The sequence below is a fragment of the Chiloscyllium plagiosum genome, unplaced genomic scaffold (genome assembly GCF_037043375.1).
Source record: "Chiloscyllium plagiosum isolate Xiang-an unplaced genomic scaffold, Cpla_swu_hap1 HiC_scaffold_4, whole genome shotgun sequence".
Classification (NCBI taxonomy): Eukaryota; Metazoa; Chordata; class Chondrichthyes; order Orectolobiformes; family Hemiscylliidae; genus Chiloscyllium; species Chiloscyllium plagiosum.
In genome coordinates, this window is record NW_028270142.1 from 68,935,113 (window position 1) to 68,955,128 (window position 20,016).

Genomic DNA, 20,016 nt, shown 5'->3' on the forward strand with positions numbered 1-20,016 from the left:
ATATATATATATATATATATACAGACATACACATGCACACATACATAATTGTTGATCATGTCAGCTGTGCACACTACTCTCCAAACTTCCAAAAAGCTACAGCTATAAAAGGCACACCCACCAGCCAAGTGCAGTGCTACACAACCATTAACATCTGTCTTCCCTCTTGCAAGAGAAGTCAAAGCTAACAACAGAGTACTGCAGCAAGAGACCAGGATGTTTGCATTTCCTAAGCTGTTGGTTCTGCACATCATGGGACATGCTGCACATAGGACAAGCATCGAGGAGTACATTAAAGATTGGAGCATTGCCTTATGGCCCTCCTCAATTCCCAGAGTACCCTAAACTTGGGCATGAAGAGCAAGCCACACTGACAAGACAAAGAAGTATGGAGGGATCTGCTCCAACTTGGCAGAAATAATTGCTCTCTTGGCAATGTCTGCCCTGCTATCATGCTGCAGAGTCACCATACTTGTGAGTATGGAGCAGTGTTCTCAGGCAAACGCAAAGCTCAGCAGAACACGTCCACAGACACTCCAGAGTATTTTCAGATGTGTTCTATTAGAAATTCCAAAGGTTTAATTGAACAGTCATCAAAGTACACACCCCTTTAACTAATGCTATTGTGCGGTCACTTCTTTTTAACTAGAATGGACTGCTTCGACATTGCAAGGACTTTATTGCTCAAATTTAGGATCCTGACATTACATTTGCCGTTTGTCTTTTTGACATCTGGGTAGCATCAATTTGATGTGCTGAGATATATACAGGGGATGTATGTGCCCTTTTTCATGGAGAATGTTGGACAGTCTAAGTTAGACAATACAAGCAGCAAATCCGATAGTGTTTCACATCCAGAATTTACAGAACAGAAATAGGAAAGCAGGTGGACATAAGAACATAAGGAATATAGATAGAAGTAAGTTGGCATCCCTTTGAGTCTTGTCACAGTCTTCTACCTGACACCAATTTCCTGATCCATTTCTATATATCACTGTATTCCCTTCTTGTGAATTTGATGCCTCAAAGATAAAATAAGAGGGAATGTTCTACATTGAGGGAATAGACAATTTTATTAGCTTGAGGAAGAGTTAGCAAAAGTGGAGTAGAAACAGCTACCGGAAGGTACATGGGTGTCAGAGCAATGAGACATGTTCAGCAAAGAAACTTGAAAGGTGGATTTTTTTGTCATCTTTCCTTTAAGTAATACAGATAGCTTGAATATATTGTGACATCTGTGACTTTTTCCAGTGGAAAGTCTGTAAACTCTGGCTAAAAGTAATGCATTTTGTCTTTAATGAAAATTATAGCATAAACAATGCTCCACTTTTCTCCACGTTAGGAACTCTTTAAAATTTCTTCTTTTTTTAAATCATCTATGTGATGATAAAAGGAAACACTACAAGAATACTCCAAAGGTTTCGTGTAGAAGTTTTCATATTGACCTTGAGTCCTAAGAAAAACGCAACCAGAATCCCTACACTTAGTGCAACCAAAAATGCTCTAGCTTCCTTCAAAAGGTTGGCAGCGAGAAAATACAAGGTGAGGGAATCCAGAGTTGAAACTTTATTGCTGGAACAGCACAGCAGGTTAGGCAGCATCCAGGGAACAGGAGATTCGACGTTTCGGGCACAGGCCCTTCTTCAGGACCAGCAGAACCAGCAACTCACCTGAAACAATCTTTTATAGTATCCTGCCTAATTTGCTGCAGAAACAACCACTTGTAGATTATATTTAACAGTCACTTACAAATCCAATAGAGCCTCATCAAAACCCTCAAATGATGAAAATGATCGTCTTAATTCAAAGACAGGACGTCTTGGGACAAGAGGGGGTTTGAGGCTTTCAAAGTCCTGAGTGAGCTCGATAGAGTAGATAAGGGGAACGCTATTCCAGTTGAAGTGATGTGCAAGCAAAGCAAGGATAATGTGAGAAAAACCTTTTACGCTCAGTAAGTAGTTAGGGTATAGAATGCCCTGCCTAGAAACGTAGTGGAGGTTGGTTCAGTCGAGGCATTCAAAAGGGCATTAGATGATTACTTGGATAGAAGTAGTGTGTGGAAAAATCAGTAAAAGACATGAGATTGACACTAGAGAATAGAACTGGTGCAGGCACAATAACCTGAGTGGCAATCTTCTACACTGCAACAATTCTATGATTTGGGGATAAAGATTATGATATTTTCAGATGATACAAGTTTGACCATGTGATTGATTTTGAGAAAGAACATCTGAAGACATCAGCAGACTGGTCAGAGATAGAAAAGTGCCAATGCGATTCACTCATTAGAAACTCTGAGGAAATAGATTTGAGGAGGACAAACAAGACAAGGGAATAGTACAATACTGAGAAGTGCAGAAGAGCAGCAGGGCTTTTGAGTATATGTCCCTGATGGAAGCACGATACATAGACAATGTAGTTAACAAGGTATAAGACATATTTTTCTTTCCTAACCAAAGCAAGAATATAAGAGAGCTTATTAAGAGCCATTGTCACAGAGTGGATCATGCACAAGTTGTAGAAACTGTCCATTGTTGTCAATGGGAGGAAATTGGCAAGATTCTACAGTGGTCCAGCAATCCATAGTTTTTTCAATTTATTTGTTTGTGGGATATAGGTGTCGCTGGCCATAATCGTTTCATGGTCACCATTTGTCTTTTAGTTTCAGATTTGTTTTTGACTTAAAATTGCAGCATCTACCTGACAGAATTTGAACCCATGTCCTCAGAACAATACCTGGGTCTTATGGGCCAACAGGCAAAGGATAAAACAACTCTACCATCACTTCCCCAGCTCAGATTATTGCCAAGGCAACAAAGGTGAAAATTAATCAATGATCCACTAATCAGCTCTTAGTGCAGAAATTGCATTCAAAAAATGGCCTGGATTCAAGTTAATAACATAAAGCCAAAGATACTCAGGGGAATGTAGCACTGACAGCCCAGTTTCTGAGACTGGCTATACTCTAACAAAGGGCACGCAGGGTTGCAAGAGTTCAATTGTGACAGGGGATTCTCTAGTTAGAGGCACAGAGGGATGTTTCTTGGCCAGCAATGAGATATCAGAATATTGTGCCTACCATGTGCCAGGGCCAAAGATGTCTCAGAGATGGTGCTGAATATTCTCAAAAGGAGGGAAGGACCAGCAGGAGATACTAAATGAATATTTTACATCAATGTTTATGTGGAGAAGGGCATGGAAATTAGAGAACTTGGGGAAATAAATAGCGCCATCTGGAAAAGTGTCCATATTACACAGAAGAAGGTAATGGACATCTTAAAGTGCATAAAGGTGGATAAATTCCTGCGACTGGATGAAATATACATCTGAACTTTGTGGAAAGCTAGGAAAATTGTTGCTGGGCTGCTTGTTGAGATATTTGTGTCATTGATAGTCATAGGTGAGGTGCTAGAAGACTGGAAGCTGGCTAATGTAGTGCCATTATTTAAGAATGGTGGTAAGGAAAGGCCTTACATTAGTGGTGGGCAAGTTGTTGGAGAGGATCCTGAGGGACAGGCTTTACATGTATTTGGAAAGACAAGGGCTGATTAGGGATAGTCAACATGGCTTTGTGCGTGGGAAATCGTGTTTCACTAAGTTAATTGAATTTTTTGAACAAGTGACGAGAATTGATGCAAGTAGAGCAATGGATGTTATTGAGACGTACTTCAGTAACGCGTTTGACAAGGTTCTGCATGGTAGACAGATTGATTAACAAGGTTAGATCACATGGAATCCAGGGAGAACTAGCCAACTGGATACAAAATTGATTCGAAGGTAAGTGATAGAAGATGGTGGCAGAGGGTTGCTTTTTGGACTGGAGGCCTGTGACCAGCAGTGTTGCATAAGGATCGGTGCTGGGTTCTCTGACTTTTGTCATTTATTATAAATGATTTAGATGTGAATATATCAGGTATGGTTATAAATTTGCAGATAATGCCAAAATTAGTGGCTCAGTGGTTAGCACTGCTGCCTCACAGTGTCAGGGACCTGGTTCGATTCCAGCTTTGAATGAATGTCTGTGTGGAGTTTGCACATTCTCCCCGCGTCAGTGTGGGTTTCCTCTGCGTGCTCCAGTTTCCTCCCACAGTCCAAAGATGTGCAGGTTAGGTGAGTTGGCTGTGCTAAATTCCCATTGTGTTCAGTGAAGTATAGATTAGGTGCATTAATCAGGGGGTAAATGTACAGTAATGGGGCATGGGTTTGAGTGGGATGCTCTTCAGAGGGTCAGTGTGGACTTGTTGGACTGAAGGGCCTGTTTCCACACTGTAGAGATTCTAATGGTATAGTGGACAATGAAGAAGGTTACCTCAAGAGCACAAAGAGACCTTGATCAGATGGGCCAAGGAGTGGCACATGGAGTTTAGTTTAGATAAATGTGAGGGGCTACATTTTGGAAAGGCAAATCAAGGCAGGATTTATATGCTTAGTGGTAAGGTTGGGGAGTGTTGCCGAACAAAGAGACCTTGAAGTGCAGGTTCATAATCCCTTGAAAGTGGAGTCGCAAGTAGACAGGGTAGTGAATAAAGCGTATGGTATGCTTGCCTTTATTGGTCAAAATGTTAAGTACAGGAATTGAGAGGTCATGTTGCGGCTTTAGAGGACATTTGTTTGGCCACTTTTGGAATACTGCGTTCAATTCTGGTCTTCTTGCTATAAGAAAGATGTTGTTAAACCTGGAAGAATTTAGAAAAGACTTACAATGATTTTGCTAGGGTTGGAGGGTTTGAGTTATAGGGAGAAGCTGAATAGGCTGGGGCTATTTCCTCTGAAGCATTGGAGACGGTTGGGTGACCTTATAGAGGTTTATAAAATCATGAGGGGCATAGATAAGATAAATATCTTCTTTTCCCTGGTGTGGGGGAGTCCAGAACTAGATGGCACAGGTTTAAGGTGAGAGGGGAAAGATTTAAAATCGACCTAAGGGTCAACTTTTTCACACAGAGGGTGATAAATGTATGGAATGAGCTGCCAGAGAGAGTGGTGGAGGCTGGTACTATCACAACATTTAAAAGGCATCTGGATGGTTAAATGAATAACAAGGGTTTAGAGGGATATGTGCCAAGTGCTGGCAAATCGGACTAGATTAATTTAGGATATCTGACCGGCGTGCATGAGTTAGACAGAAGGGGCTGTTACCTTGCTTACATCTCTATGGCTATGACTCCAACAGTGAATACTGAAAATCTGAAACAAGAACAGAAATTGCTAGAGGAAACTCAACAGTTCTGGCAGCATCTGAAGAGAGGAAGGAGAGACAACATTTCAGGTCCAGTGAATCTCAGAATCAAACAATGATACAGTGCAGAAAAGGCCCTTTTGCCCATTAAGCCTGCACCAACACATGAGAAACACCTGATTTTCAACTTAATACAATTTACCAGCACTTGACCCCAGCCTTGAATGTTATGATATATCAAGTGCTCATCTAGGCGGTTTTTAATGGCTGAGAGGCAATTTGCCTTTACCAACCTCCCAGGCAGACCATTCCAGACTGTAACTGCCCTCTGGGTAAAAAGGCATCCCTCCTAAACCTCCTGCCCTTCACCTTAAACCTGTGATCTCTTGTGACTGACCTTTCAACTAAGCAGAGGCAACTGTTCCTTATCCACTCTGTCCATGCCCATCAATCTTGTACATCTCAATCAATTCACTCCTCAGTCTTCTATGCTCCAACATAAATACCCCAAGCCTACCCAACCTTTTCTTATAACTTAAATGTTCCATCACATGCAGCATCCTGGCAAATCTCTGCACCCCCTCTAATGCAATCACATCCTTCCAGTATTGTGGCGACTAGAACTGCACACAGTATTCTAGCTAGTAGTCTCACCAAGATTCTATTCAACTCCAACATGATTTCCCTGCGTTTTTAATCTATGTCTCAATTAATAAAGGCAAGTGATCCATTTGCCTTTTTCACCATCCTACTAACATGTCCTTCCGCCTTCAGCGACCTACGGACAAACACTCCAAGGCCCTTTTGTTTCACAGAACTTCTTAGTGTCATGCCTTTTATTGAATATTTCCTTGTCAAATTACTCCTTCCAATGTGTATCACCTTACACTTCTCAGGGTTAAATTCCTTCTGCCACGTATCTGCCCATTTATTTCTTCTTGTAGCCCAAACACTCAAACTCTTTGTTAACCACCCTACCAATATTTGTGTTGTCTGCTAATTTACTAATCCAATCCCTTACACAGTCATCTATGTTATTTATAAAATTATGACTAATTGTGACTCAGCATTGATCCCTGTGGTACTGCTGGACCTTGGTTTCCAGTCACTATAGAAGGCTTCTGTCATCCCCTTTGTCTCCTACATCTGAGTCAATCTTGAACCCACTTCATCAAATTAGCCTGTATCCTACATGCATCTGCCTTTTTGATAAGCTCATGGGACCTTGTCAAAGGCTTTGCAGAAATCCATGTGAAATATATCAACTCCACTCCCTCATCTACACACCTGGTCACTTCCGTCAAATTTGTTGGGCATGACTTCCCTCTGATGAAGCCATGTTGACTATCCCTGATCAAGTCTTGCTTCCTCAAGTGGAGATAAATGCTCTACTTCTGAATTTTCTCCAGTAGTTTCCCAACTGTTGATGTGAGTCTCACTGGTCTCTAGCTCCCTGGCTTCTTTCTGTAAATCTTCTTAAATACGAAACAACCTCGGTTACCTGAACATCAATTATCCGAATTTCGGATTATCCGCACAAGATCTCAAGGTCCTGTAAAAAGGTTATCCATTATCTGAACAAGCAGTTATCCAAACAAAATACTCCCTGCCCGTCTCGTTTGGATAATTGACGTTCTGTATTGGAACCATATTAGATATTTTCCAGTCCTCTGGCACCTCCCATATGGCCAGAGAGGATTTAAAAATGACGTGAACCTTCTTCAGAACTGGAAGTAGCTAGGAAAAGGTGTAACATAAGCTGAAAGGATTTGGAGGAGGAGGGTGGGGGTAAAGAATTTCAGATAAGGTGGAGATAGAGCCCAGAGAGAGAACAGCACTTAGCCAAATAAAGGGATGAATAATGGTACACTCAGGAAGGAGAAAAGGTGATAATGGGAACTACAAGTCGATGAGAGTGATATGGCTGTGCCAAAAGCAGTTCATCTGATGACGAAATCTGATACATGGGGAAGAGTAAAGATATGGAAGAAGTGTGAAGGCCCTAAAAATACTGAACTCAATATTGCAGGGTCCCCAAGCAGAAAATGAGATCCTGGTCTTCCAGTTTTCGCAGAGCCTTGCTGGAGCACTGCAATAGGCCTGAGAGAAATGTTGGCCAAGGAGCACGGTGGTGTGTTGAAGTGGCAGGCAACTTCAGAAGCAATGCCATCTCACTTTCTTGCTCGTGCTGCAAAGATGTTCTCTGGAATGTATATTTTCTTTTCATACACACAACCAAAGACAAAATATACTTCTTATATACATGTCTTCACGAAATGTAACATCTGAACTGATTTGATGTGAATTGTTCAGTTGGAACAATCTTCCAGATGTCTATTGCCTAAAAATGGTTCCCAAGATATATTGGGGGAAAAAAAACAGTTCTTTCTTTAAACTGAACACTTTGTGAGTTGATCTAACCCACTGGAAAGGGAATACATTGGGTGAAATGCCAGAATCCCAACCATCCCAATGCAAGTTTCAACTGACTACAGTAAGATCAGCTATATTGTAAAACCTCCATTACACTCAATCTTGTCATTTTTACAACAGCTGTATCAGATTAAATTGACTTCAAATTTATGTCTTCAACTCCTAAGAGATTTTAGACCTAAAATACAACATATCAAATCAACATGTAACTTATAACCAAACATACATTTTGTAACTGTGCAATCTGAATCTGGAACAGTTTTGAAATCTGTAGTCAACAGATGAAGTACATTAACTTCATTTCTTGCTCTTAAATTAATCTTGTAGCAAAACAAATTACAGTAATTAATGTTTGGATGGTAAGTACTAAATAAGAGTTCGTAATAGTGAAATGCAGAATATCCAATGCATTTTATACCCTTTGGATAATGAATGTTTTCTTTGATTTTTGGACTCTTTGCTCCAAAGAGTGTTGGAAGTCGGGTCATTGAATATTTCTTGTACTGATGTGGATATATTTTGGACTAGCAAGGGAGTTTATGGCCATCAAGGATAGATGGGAATGTGGAGTTGAGATGATGTCAGATCAACAATGATCGTATTGAATAATAGAGCAGAATATGAGGGCCAAATCTCAGATTCCTCCTCGTAATTCTACATTCATAAGCCCTTTTCCGTGAACATTTATTCTCTTTAACTTTTGTCAGACATTAACATATTGTTGGACACATTTCCAGAACTACTGCTTTACCTGATTAACCATTTTGTTTTCATTTTTATATCTGATTTCCAGTATCTGTCGCACTTTGCTTTTATTTTGGTTTCTTTGCATTCATTTTTGTGATACAGTTCCTTTCTGTATTAACATATGGAAAACCGGGTGTCTTTTTCAGCTTTTATTGATGGTTAAACTTCACATATGAATAGGTGAACTTCTAATAGAAAGGAATGTGATTTACAAAATCATATGTCAAGAGAGCGGCAGTAAACAAAATGCTCATTTTGAAAGGTGGTGCAATGGCCTCCTACTGTGCTTTAACATTCAGTGATACTAATATATATAGGATGTTTTGAGAGTGTTGACTTTATGCCTGTTTGTGTTTTATCTCAGGAATGTACATTCACCAAGCTGCGCACAGACAGTGCCCTCAGAGTATTATTCACTGGTTCCTTGCGTCTGAAATGCAAAGGTGCCTGCTGTCAGCGCTGGTACTTTACATTTAATGGGGCTGAGTGCAATGGTCCATTGCCGATTGAAGCCATTGTCTATCTAGATCAAGGAAGCCCAGAATTTAATTCAACCATAAATATACATCGCACATCTTCAGGTTTGTTTTGAGACATACAGTACTTATGATTTCCTTGTTGCTAATTATTTTCTCTGTAAAGTTATACTGTGTAAGAAGTTATGATGGGTTGGGTTATGATCCTAGCTGATGTTACTACTGGACAAGTCAGATCACAGATTGAAGACTGAAACTTGGCTTGACAAGAAGTTTTGTTATTTAACAAGATATTCTTTCAAAGAAACATGAGTAAACAATGCTGCATATTTGGTTTTAGCAAAAGAAATGATCACATATAAGAAATGAAGATAAAACAGAACAAATCAAGCTATTTACACATAACACAATTTGAAATACAGTCTGTTCTGCTATAACACATGCTTTTTCAAAGCAAATTGACTTTAACATGATTGAAGAATTTAGATGGTTATTTGTAGAATACAAACTTTCCTAATTTGTATTGGCTATAACGTGATTCTGGCCCAATTAGTTTAAATAGCTCATCCATTGCATGATTTTCTTATAGTGCAAGATCAAATGAGAACAGAACAGTCGTGTTATAGCAGCACTGACAGCATTTTGGCACACATGGCAGGACAAAACTTGTCTATCCCAACACCATCACTTTACCAGACAATTCCCTTCTCGACCACATCTGTAGGCGTGACAAAACTGTTCTTTCAATTATTTATCTTGAGAACTTGGCCTTTCCCTTGACACTAAGCATTTCAAATAACTTCTTTAGGTTCGAACCAAACAGTTCTGGTCTAGAAGTTTAAAATGAAAACCTATTGCCTAATTGTTATAAACTAACTCCCTTCTCCAGGAGAAATTGTTCTTACATCTAGCCCCAACCAAAGTCCTTTCCAAACTAAAATCAAAATCTTTGCAATTTATGGGTTTCTCCTAAGGTAAAAGAATCAATTTTTAAACAACAGCAAGCTAATCTCTTTCACTATTTGTTGTCTCCAATTGTGAGGCTCTCTCAATGTAAACACACTATCATTATCTCTCCAGAGTAACTCTAGCCGCCTGCTCTCTGATGTGCTGGGTTAAAGTAATAGCTCCAGAAAAATTGAAAAGTGAATTATCAAACTCTTCATTCACAGATTGTATAAATCAAGCACCTTATATTATACATTTACCAACATTTCAAATTAAAGGTCTAATTTTTTCAGCAGGGGCATAAGCAATACTTTAGAGTTGCACAGATAGTGAGGAAACAAAAATTATAAGCCTAGAATTGAATCTTTGAGTACCATTCAGCAACAAACAAGCATTAGAGGGTTTATGATGGTACATGCAACCACATTTACACAAGGTGTGTCATTCACTCCTTGTTGACTTGGACCCCCTCTGAAATAATTCCTGCCAATGATAATTGAGGCCTAAAAGTGGGAGAATCCAAAGGGATTCTACAAATACCTTGAGGACAATAGAGTATCTAGACAGAGAATAGAGCACCTTAAAGATCAGGATGTCCACCTATGTGTGGAACAAGAGGATGTGGGGGGATATTAGATGAGTATTTTGCACCAGTGTTTATGTGAAGAAGGACAAAGAAGCTAGAGAACTTGGGGAGATAAATAGCGCCATCTTGAAAAATGTTCATGTTACAGAGGAGGAGATGTTAGATGTCTTAAAATGCGTAAGGGTATATAAAGCACTGGGACCTGATCAGGTGTACCCTAGAACTCTGGGGGAACCAGGAGAAGTGATTGCTGGGCCCCTTGCTGAGATATTTTTGTCATCGATAGCCACAGGTAAAGTGGAAGGCTGGAGATTGGCTAATGTGGTACCACTATTTAAGAACGGTAGTAAGGAAAAGCCAGAAAACTACAGACTGGTGAGCCTGATGTCAGTGATGGGCATGTTGTTGGACGGAATCCTGAGGGACGGGATTTACATGTATTTGGAAAGGCAAGGTATGATTAGGGATAGTCACCATGGCTTTGTGCGTGTGATATCATGTCTCATGAACTTGATTGTTTTGAAGAAGTAACAAAGAGGATTGATGAAGTCAGTGTGGTGGACATGATCTAAATGGATTTCGGTAAGGCTTTCGACATGTTCCTCATGGTAGACTGGTTAGCAAGGTTAGGTCACATGGAATACAGCAAAAACTAGCCATTTGGAGACAGAACTGGCTCGGAGGTGGGAGACAGAGGGTAATGGTGGAAGGTTGCTTTTCGGACTGGAGGCCTGTGATCAGCAATATGCCGCAAGGATTGGTGCCACGTTCACTGCTTTTTTTCATTTATATAAATGATTTGGATATGAATATAGGATATATGGTCAGTAAATTTGCTGATGACACCACAATTGGTGGTGTGGTGCTTAGAGAAGAAGGTTACCTCAGAGTACAATGACTTTGATCAGATGGAACAGTGGGCCGAGGAGTGGCAGATGGAGTTTAATTTAGATAACTGTGAGGTGCAGAATTTTGGAAAGGCAAATCAGGGCAGGACTCATATACTTAATGGTAAGGTCCTGGAGAGTGTTGCTGAACAAGGAGACCTTGGAGTGCAGGTTCATTGTTCCTTGAAAGTGGAGTCACAGGTAGACAAGACATTGAAGAAGGTGTTTGGTATGCTTTCCTTTGTTGGTCAGCGCACTGAGTATAGGAGGTAAAAACAATGACTGCAGATGCTGGAAACCAGATTCTGGATCAGTGGTGCTGGAAGAGCACAGCAATTCAGGCAGCATCCGACAAGCAGCAAAATCGACGTTTCGGGCAAAAGCCCAATTCCTGATGAAGGGCTTTTGCCCGAAACGTCGATTTTGCTGCTCATCGGATGCTGCCTGAATTGCTGTGCTCTTCCAGCACCACTGATCCAACACTGAGTATAGGAGTTGAGAGATCATGTAGTGGCTGTATAGGACATTGGTAGGCCACTTTGGAACACTGCATTCAATTCTGGTCTTCCTGCTATAGGAAGGATGTTGTGAAACTTGAAAGGGTTCAGAAAAGATCTACAAGGATGTTGCCAGGGTTGGAGGATTTGAGCTATAGGGAGAGGCTGAACAGGCTGGGGCTGTTTTCCCTGGAGCATCGGAGGCTGAGGGGTGACCTTATAGAGGTTTACAAAATTATGAGGGGCATGGATAGGATAAATAGACAAAGTCTTTTCCCTGGGGTCGGGGAGTCCAGAACTAGAGGGCATAGGTTTAGTGTGAGAGGGGAAAGATATAAAAGACACCTAAGGGGCAACTTTTTCATGCAGAAGGTGGTATGTGTATGGAATGAGCTGCCAGAGGATGTGGTGGAGGCTGGTACAATTGCAACATTTAAGAGGCATTTGGATGGGTATATGAATAGGAAGGGTTTGGAGGGATATGGGCCAGGTGCTGGCAGTGGGACTAGATTGGGTTGGGATATCTGGTCGGCATGGACGGGTAGGACTGAAGTGTCTGTTTCCATGCTGCACATTTCTATGACTACAGTCCTTTATTACAAGAGGTTTTGAATATAATGATAAGGATGTAATGCTTCAGTTATGCAGGGCATTGGTAATATCACAACACCAATACTGTGTAATTGTGTTGGAGTGGTTTATAAGGGTTTTACTCGATTAATAATTGGAGTGAGTGTGCTGTCTTTCAAAGGAGAGCAAGGGTTGATTTGATTCAAGTTTGTAAGATCCTGAATGGTCTTGACAAAGTGAATGCAGAAAAGATTGGATGTTGGCACTGAATCAAGAACCTTTGAGCACTATTTTAAAATTAGGGATCATCCTTTTAGGGCAGAGATGAGAAGTATTGTTATCTGTCAGAGAACTGCACAACTTTGGAACAGTCTGCCTCAGAATGCAGTGGAGGCAGAGTCAACAAACGTTTTAAGCAGAGTAGAATGATTCCCTTGCCAAACAAAAATATTATAATTATTAGGGGTGGTTGGAAGTAGGGAATTTAGAACACAAACAGGTCAACCTTAATTTTATTGTATGATGGAACAAGCTTGATATGCTAAATAGCCAGTTGCGCTCCTAAGTAATATGTTTGTAGGCCCATTCTTTAAATTGTTGACACCAGAGAAGTGCTTGATGCAATCAGTTCACTCAGGCACTGAACAGCTGAACCCAGATCTCCCATTAAAATCCTAAAGCCATTTTAAATTCATCCAAATGTGCAGTCAAAGCTCTTCTAGTTTCCACATTAAAAGTGCAGGTTTTGGCAGACGCCTGCAATCTCATTCCTCCGTCTCTCAACCTCATGGTTGTTCCCATGTTTGCATCTTGCCTAATTAGTTTTTTTCCCACAATCATCAGTGCATGTGCTGTACAAGTGGGTCAATTTTGCATGGTTTTCTAGCTCATGAATTTCTAGGTTTTCCCAATGCCCTGTCCCTTCAATTCCAAAGCAACAACATATTCAATTCAAAACATTAACTATTTTTCTCTTCACAGATGCTGTCAGACCTGCTTTGTGTTTCCATCTTTTTTTTTGTTTTTACCCTAATTTGTAAGTCCAGGTTTCTCATAACCCACTCTCTAAACTCCATTTTCTCACAGTCAACTGTCCAGGCCCAGCTTTTTCACTGCTGAATTTCTAAGCCTGGGTTTCCAGCTCCTGGTCAATCTTCAGTGATAGACAAAATTCAAGAATGTGGAAGTCAGAATTAGGATTTGCAAAGAGGTACATTTTTCCTGCCAATAAATTGCATATGAACAACTGCATTCTTACTGCCAGATGAAAAATAGCAACTTGGATAATGCTTCAGTGGTCTTCACATAATTTTGGAGCCAATGGGAAATCTTAATGTGCTTTATTATGTAACGTATTGCTTCAAAAGAAAATACTTATATTGCAGCTTTGCTTAAAACAATCCTTGGTCTATTCTTTGCAATGTTCTAACAGATTTCTATTCCTTTTTTCAGTGGAAGGGCTCTGTGAAGGAATCAGTGCTGGACTGGTGGATGTTTCAGTCTGGGTTGGGTTGTGCTCCGATGGCTATCCACAAGGTGATGCTTCTACTGGTTGGAACTCAGTATCACGGTTGATAATCGAGGAGTTACCAAAATAGTTTTGTCTCTACAAAATAAAAACAAACAAGAGCCATTCTTGTTCTATCAGTACAATTTAAATAAAATCTGTTAACTTTCATCAAAATCTATGTGGAATTTAAGTAAATTTTTTGGAAATCTTAAAACACCCAATAAAATTAAAAATAAATAGGAAATTCCTTTCACTAAATGGTAAAGACATGTGACAGTTGTACCTTGTGCCTGAACTTTCAGTGTGGAAATACAAGTGATATTTAGACTACACAGAATAATTTTCATGTGAGATGACTATTGTCCTTATATAGCCAATTTTTATTAAATATAGTAAATGACTTAATGGATATCATTCAAAGTCATTTTATTAATCTTCTGGTTTAATTTGAACAAAATATACCTTCTGAACTAATTTTAAGTATTGTATTGCTTAATATTATAAAATTGTAAAGACTCATTATAGCATAAATGCTGTCCCCTCCACACTTCATTTCAGGTCTGATGAAGAATCATTTAGACTCAAATAGTTAGTTTGCCCTCTCTGCATGGATGCTGCCTGACCCGCTGTGATCTCTAGTATTTGTTGTTTTCATTGTTGAACTGTTTTTCCGCTGCCTTCAATTCCATGTTCACTTCTTCGGGCAGGAATACCCCCTCGTTCCACTGATCCCAATACCAGTCTTCAGTATTCACCCTCCACTTGTACCCCTTCCACAACCCTTTTACCTGCCTTTGATCTCTTCATTGAAAACTGCCAATGTGACAGCGGCTGTCTCAGTTTCTCTGCTCCGCTAACCCACTCTAAACCGTCCTCTTCCCCATTTTGCTCTTGTAAGTCCAACCTTAACTTTGTCATCAAAACGGCTGACAAAGGTGGTGCTGTTGTAGTCTGGCACACTGATCTTTACTTTGCGGAGGCTCAACACCAGCTCTTGGACCATAATCCCACATCCGAACATCAAGCCAGTGATGCCAGGACTGTCACCGACCTCATTACCTCTGGAGATCTTACCCCCACTGCCTCCAACCTAATAGTCTTCCAACTCTGAACAGCCCACTTTTACCTCCTTCCCAAAATCCACAAACCAGACTGCCCCTGTAGGCCCATCATATCAGCCCACTCCTGCCCTACTGAACTCATTTCCTCCGACCTTGACTGCATCCTCTCTCCACTTGTCCAGACTATGCCCACCTATATCTGCAATTCCTCTGATGCCCTCCATAGTGATAATTTCCAGTTCCCTGGCCCTAACTTCCCATGACCATGGTTTCCCAGGGCCCTAAACTACATCTGGCCTATCACCTGTTCTTCTACCCTTGCCCCTTCCCATCATTTAGGAGAAAGTGAGGACTGCAGATGCTGGAGATCAGAGCTGAAAATGTGTTGCTGGAAAAGCACAGCAAGTCAGGCAGCATCCAAGAAGCAGTAGAATCGACATTTCGGTCTTGAAGAAGGGCTCATGCCCAAAACGTCGATTCTACTGCTCCTTGGATACTGCCTGACCTGCTGCGCTTTTCCAGCAACACATTTTCAGCCCTTCCCATCATTCACAACAATGTGATCGGGTTCCCCTTGTCCTCACTTTTCATCCCACCAGCCTCCACATTCATAGAACATAGAACAGTACAGCACAGAACAGGCCCATCAGCCCACGATGTTGTGCCGACCATTGATCCTCATGTAAGGTAAACCTAATGTATGAACCCTCAAATTTCTGTGACCATATGCATGTCCAGCAATCTCTAAAATATCCCCAATGACCTCGCTTCGACAACTGCTGCTGGCAACGCATTCCATGCTCCCACAACTCTCTGCATAAAGAATCCGCCTCTGACATCCCCTCTATACTTTCCGCCAAACAGCTTAAAACTATGACCCCTCGTGTTAACAATTTCTGCCCTGGGAAAAAGTATCTGGCTATCAACTCTATCTATGCCTCTCATTATCTTGTATACCTCAACTAGGTCCCCTCTCTTCCTTCCTTTTTCCAATGAAAAAAGTCCGAGCTCAGTCAACCTCTCTTCGTAAGATAAGCCCTCCATTCTAGACAGCATCCTGGTAAACCTCCTCTGAACCCTCTCCAAAGCATCCACATCTTTCCTATAATAGGGCAACCAGAACTGCTCACAGTATTCCAAGTGCAGTCTAACCAAAGTTTTATAGAGCTGCAACAAGACCTCACGGCTCTTAAACTCAATCCCCAAGTTAATGAAAGCCAAAACACCATATGCTTTCTTAACAACCCTGTATACTTGAGTGGCAATTTTAAGGGATTTATGTACCTGCACACCAAGATCCCTCTGTTCCTCTGCCAAGAATCCTGTCTTTAATCCTGTACTCAACTTTCAAGTTCGACCTTCCAAAATGCATCACTTCGCATTTATCCAGGTTGAGCTCCATCTGCCACTTCTCAGCGCATCTCTGCATCCTGTCAATGTTACGCTGCAGCCTACAACAGTCCTCTATACTGTCAACGACACCTCCAACCTTTGTGTCATCTGCAAACTTGCTAACCCATCCTTCAATCTCCTCATCCAAGTCATTAATAAAAATTACAAAGGGTAGAGGCCCAAGAACAGAGCCCTGTGGAACACCACTCACCACTGACTTCCAGGCAGAATACTTTCCTCCCACTACCACTCGCTGTCTTCTGTCGACCAGTCAATTCTGTATCCAGACAGCTAAATTTCCCTGTATCACATTCCTCCTGACCTTCTGAACAAGCCTACCATGAGGAACCTTATCAAATGCCTTGCTGAAGTCCATATACACCACATCCACCGCTTGACCCTCATCAACCTGTCTAGTAACATCCTCAAAGAACTCAATAAGATTTGTGAGGCATGACCTGCCCCTCACAAAGTCGCGCTGACTGCATTTAATCAAGCCATGTTCTTCCAGATGGTCATAAATCCTATCCCTCAGAATCCTTTCTAACACCTTGCAGACGACAGACGTGAGACTGACTGGTCTGAAATTGCCAGGGATTTCCCTATTTCCTTTCTTGAAGAGAGGAATTACATTTGCCTCCCTCCAGTCCTCAGGTACGTCTCCGGTGGAGAGCGAGGATGCAAAGATCTTCACAAGCGGCAAAGCAATCACATTTCTCACTTCCCAAAGCAGCCGAGGACAAATCTGGTCTGGCCCTGGCGACTTGTCAATCTTAATGTTTGTCAAAATTTTCAGCACATCAGCTTCCTCAATCTCTATCCGTTCTAGCATGCTTACCTGCTCCTCAATGGTTTCATTCACTACAAGGTCCTTTTCTTTATTAAAGACAGAAGCAAAAAACTCATTTAAGGCTTCCCCCACCACCTCAGACTCTATATTCAAAGGCTCATTCTCTGCCATTTCAGACAACTCCAGCAGAACATGACCACCAAACACATCTTCCCAGCTCTCCCCACATCTGCATTTTGCAGGGATTGTTCCCTCTGGGACACTGTAGTCCATTCCACAACTACCACTACCATCCTTCTCCACAGTACCTTCCCAAGTAATGGCAGAAGGTGCCACATCTGCCTCTTTACCTCCCTAATGCTCACATCTCATGTAAGTAGGGCCTAAAAACAGTCTTTCCAGGTGAATCAGCATTTCACCTGTACCTCCTCCAATCTTGTATATTGTGTTTGCTGCATCTAATGTGGCCTACTTTACATTGGAGAAACCAAACACAGACAAGGTGACCTCTGGTCTGTGCTCAAGCAGGAACCAACTTTGCCGTAGCTGGTTATTTTAACACAGCATCCTGCTCGCATGCCCATGTCTGTCATCAGCATGCTGCAGTGTTCCAGTGAATCACAGCACAAACTGGAGGATCAACATCTCATCTTCAGACTAGGCTCTTTACTGCCTTCTGGACTTAATGTTGAGTTTAATGCTTTTAATTTATGAACTATTTCTGCCCTTTCTTTTAGCTTATCATGTTATCCCCTCCCATCCCAGTTACTGTCCTTCCAGATCTGGCAGGAGACACACCATTGGTCTGCCATTCTCACATGCCGATCACTCAATCTGAACCATCATCTTTTCTCGAACAGCTCCCCTACACCCACTACTCCCCTCCTTCCACCCCCACCCCCACCAAATCATAGCATAAGTGCTGTCCTCTCCAGACTTCAACTCAGCTCTGAAGAAGGGTCATCTCGACTCGAAATGTTAGCTTGCCCTCTCTCCATGGATGCTGTCTGACCTGTTGTGATCTCCAGCATTTGTTATTTTCAGTCCAAAGACAGGCCAGTTAGATGGATTGGCAATGGCAATTGCAGGTTTACAGTGTAGGATGCTCTTTGGAAAGTTATTATGGACTTGATGGGCCAAATGGCCTTCTTCCACAGTGTAGGGATTCTACGATACTATGGCATAGTTTGCATATTACGGGAATATTTGTAGATGACTCATTAAAATACTGAATTTTCATTGTATTAAAAAATCTTGGAAAATTTGAATAACACGAGTTTACTGTAAAATGAGACTTATCAAATTCAGTCTGGATACACAAGCCTTGGTGAACTAACTAGAGATCAGATGACAACACAAGTAGCAGTTTAAATGTTAAGATTTATTCTACATGAACCTGTTCATACATCTTAAACATTTGTATTTGATTCAAAAGGATTATCCATTAGTGCATTTAATGCTACTCATTTCAGACCAGGAATTAAATAAGTATTTTAGGCAGGAATAAGCTTCAATGTATGAATTCTTAAAATTATAATTTGGGAGCTGAAAACCATCAACACCGGATACTCAGACTCTAAGCTTCATTCCTTTGTAATGTAGATGTAATTACACAGGCCCAAAAATTAACTTCTTTATTTAGCTCTGCCACTTGGTGGAAAGTTCACCACATTATACAGATTTAGCAGGATTACATTACATTCATATACAGGCTTGTAAATTTTCCAGAATACAGTACATAAACTTTCCCCATTTAATCATAATTAACTTCTAATAATTTATTAAGCAAACATATAAATCTCCATTAAAAGTGCATTATTATAACAAATGTACTTTATTACAAAAGACCATTGCAAGAACACAAAACCACTATCAATTCAACTTGACATCAATTGCTGTGTAATTTGCTGATTTTAGTTTCTAGAAATTGAATTCTTTATAAAGTAAAATGTTAAGTATTAAGCATTTTACAGAGGTAACATCTGATACTCAGAAGTTTACCTTTGAATTTGAGGATGGACAATAAATGCCAATTATATCTACTCATGTCATAAATTAAAGAGATTGAACTTTTAACAATATCTGCTGGCTATGCAAACTTATACAATATGAAATAAAATAAATAATATTTTTAAGACCAGTATTTAGAAATACTACTACAGCTTGGGGGAGGGGGTGGGAAAGACAGTAGGAAGCTGAAAGTGTTAACTAGATAGTATTTGATCATCTTCTCATGCCTGCAGTTTTGGTTGGTGAAATGATAAGTCTCGGTGATTCAAATGCTGACAAACAGTCCAAAGTTCAGCACTGACGGAAACTAAGTAAAAATTGAGATACATTCTCATATACCAGAAATGTGATGCAACATGCAGGTGTCACTTTAAGCACATTTGGAACAACTCCTTTATAAAATCCATGAACTCCTTCATTCCTGAAAAAGAAAGTGGCAATTTTCAATTTCATAATTACACATTGAAGTGTAACCTTCCATTTTCTTCTAAGAAATTATTTTAGTCACAACACAAAAAAAACTTAGTTTTCCATCCATAGTGTTCTTTCTGTTATATTTTTAATGTTGGAAGCTAACATCAGGTACTCTAAATTTCTTGCCCTTACTAATCATCGAGTCAAGATGGCTTGTAGTTCTTCACAACTAATTAGAATCTGTTCTACCTTTTACTGTTATGGAGGCAAAAACAGTTCTGAATTTAATCAGGCATATCACACAGACAGCAAATAATATCACCGATTTATCTGATATTAAGTGAAGGAAAAATATTAGGATATCAGGATTATGTCTGTAACACCCAATTCAGTGACTGAAGTGCCCGAACATCCCATCTGAAAGATGGCAACTCTGATGACAGCATTAAAAACCAAAAGAACTGCAGATACTATAAGATGTCAGTTCTTAGGAAGGGTGACTCAACCGGAAATATT

The 20,016-nt window shown here is 40.5% G+C and overlaps 2 protein-coding genes across 3 annotated transcripts in view; one reads left to right on the plus strand and one right to left on the minus strand.

The window, feature by feature from the left end:
* The window catches only part of cthrc1a (collagen triple helix repeat containing 1a), a 34,906-nt gene extending 20,899 nt beyond the window's left edge, over positions 1 to 14,007 (plus strand). For both annotated transcript variants that reach the window (XM_043689410.2, XM_043689411.2), the window contains exons 3-4: positions 8,724 to 8,940; positions 13,776 to 14,007. In XM_043689410.2, coding sequence (XP_043545345.1) covers positions 8,724 to 8,940; positions 13,776 to 13,921 — 363 coding nt within the window. In that variant the 3' untranslated portion in view covers positions 13,922 to 14,007. The remainder of the gene's footprint in view (positions 1 to 8,723; positions 8,941 to 13,775) is intronic.
* A 4,431-nt stretch (positions 14,008 to 18,438) lies between these two features.
* Positions 18,439 to 20,016, minus strand: part of LOC122549124 (solute carrier family 25 member 32-like) — a 48,394-nt gene continuing 46,816 nt past the window's right edge. The window contains exon 7 of the mRNA XM_087986302.1: positions 18,439 to 19,507. Within this exon, the coding sequence (XP_087842428.1) occupies positions 19,378 to 19,507 (130 nt within the window). The 3' untranslated portion in view covers positions 18,439 to 19,377. The remainder of the gene's footprint in view (positions 19,508 to 20,016) is intronic.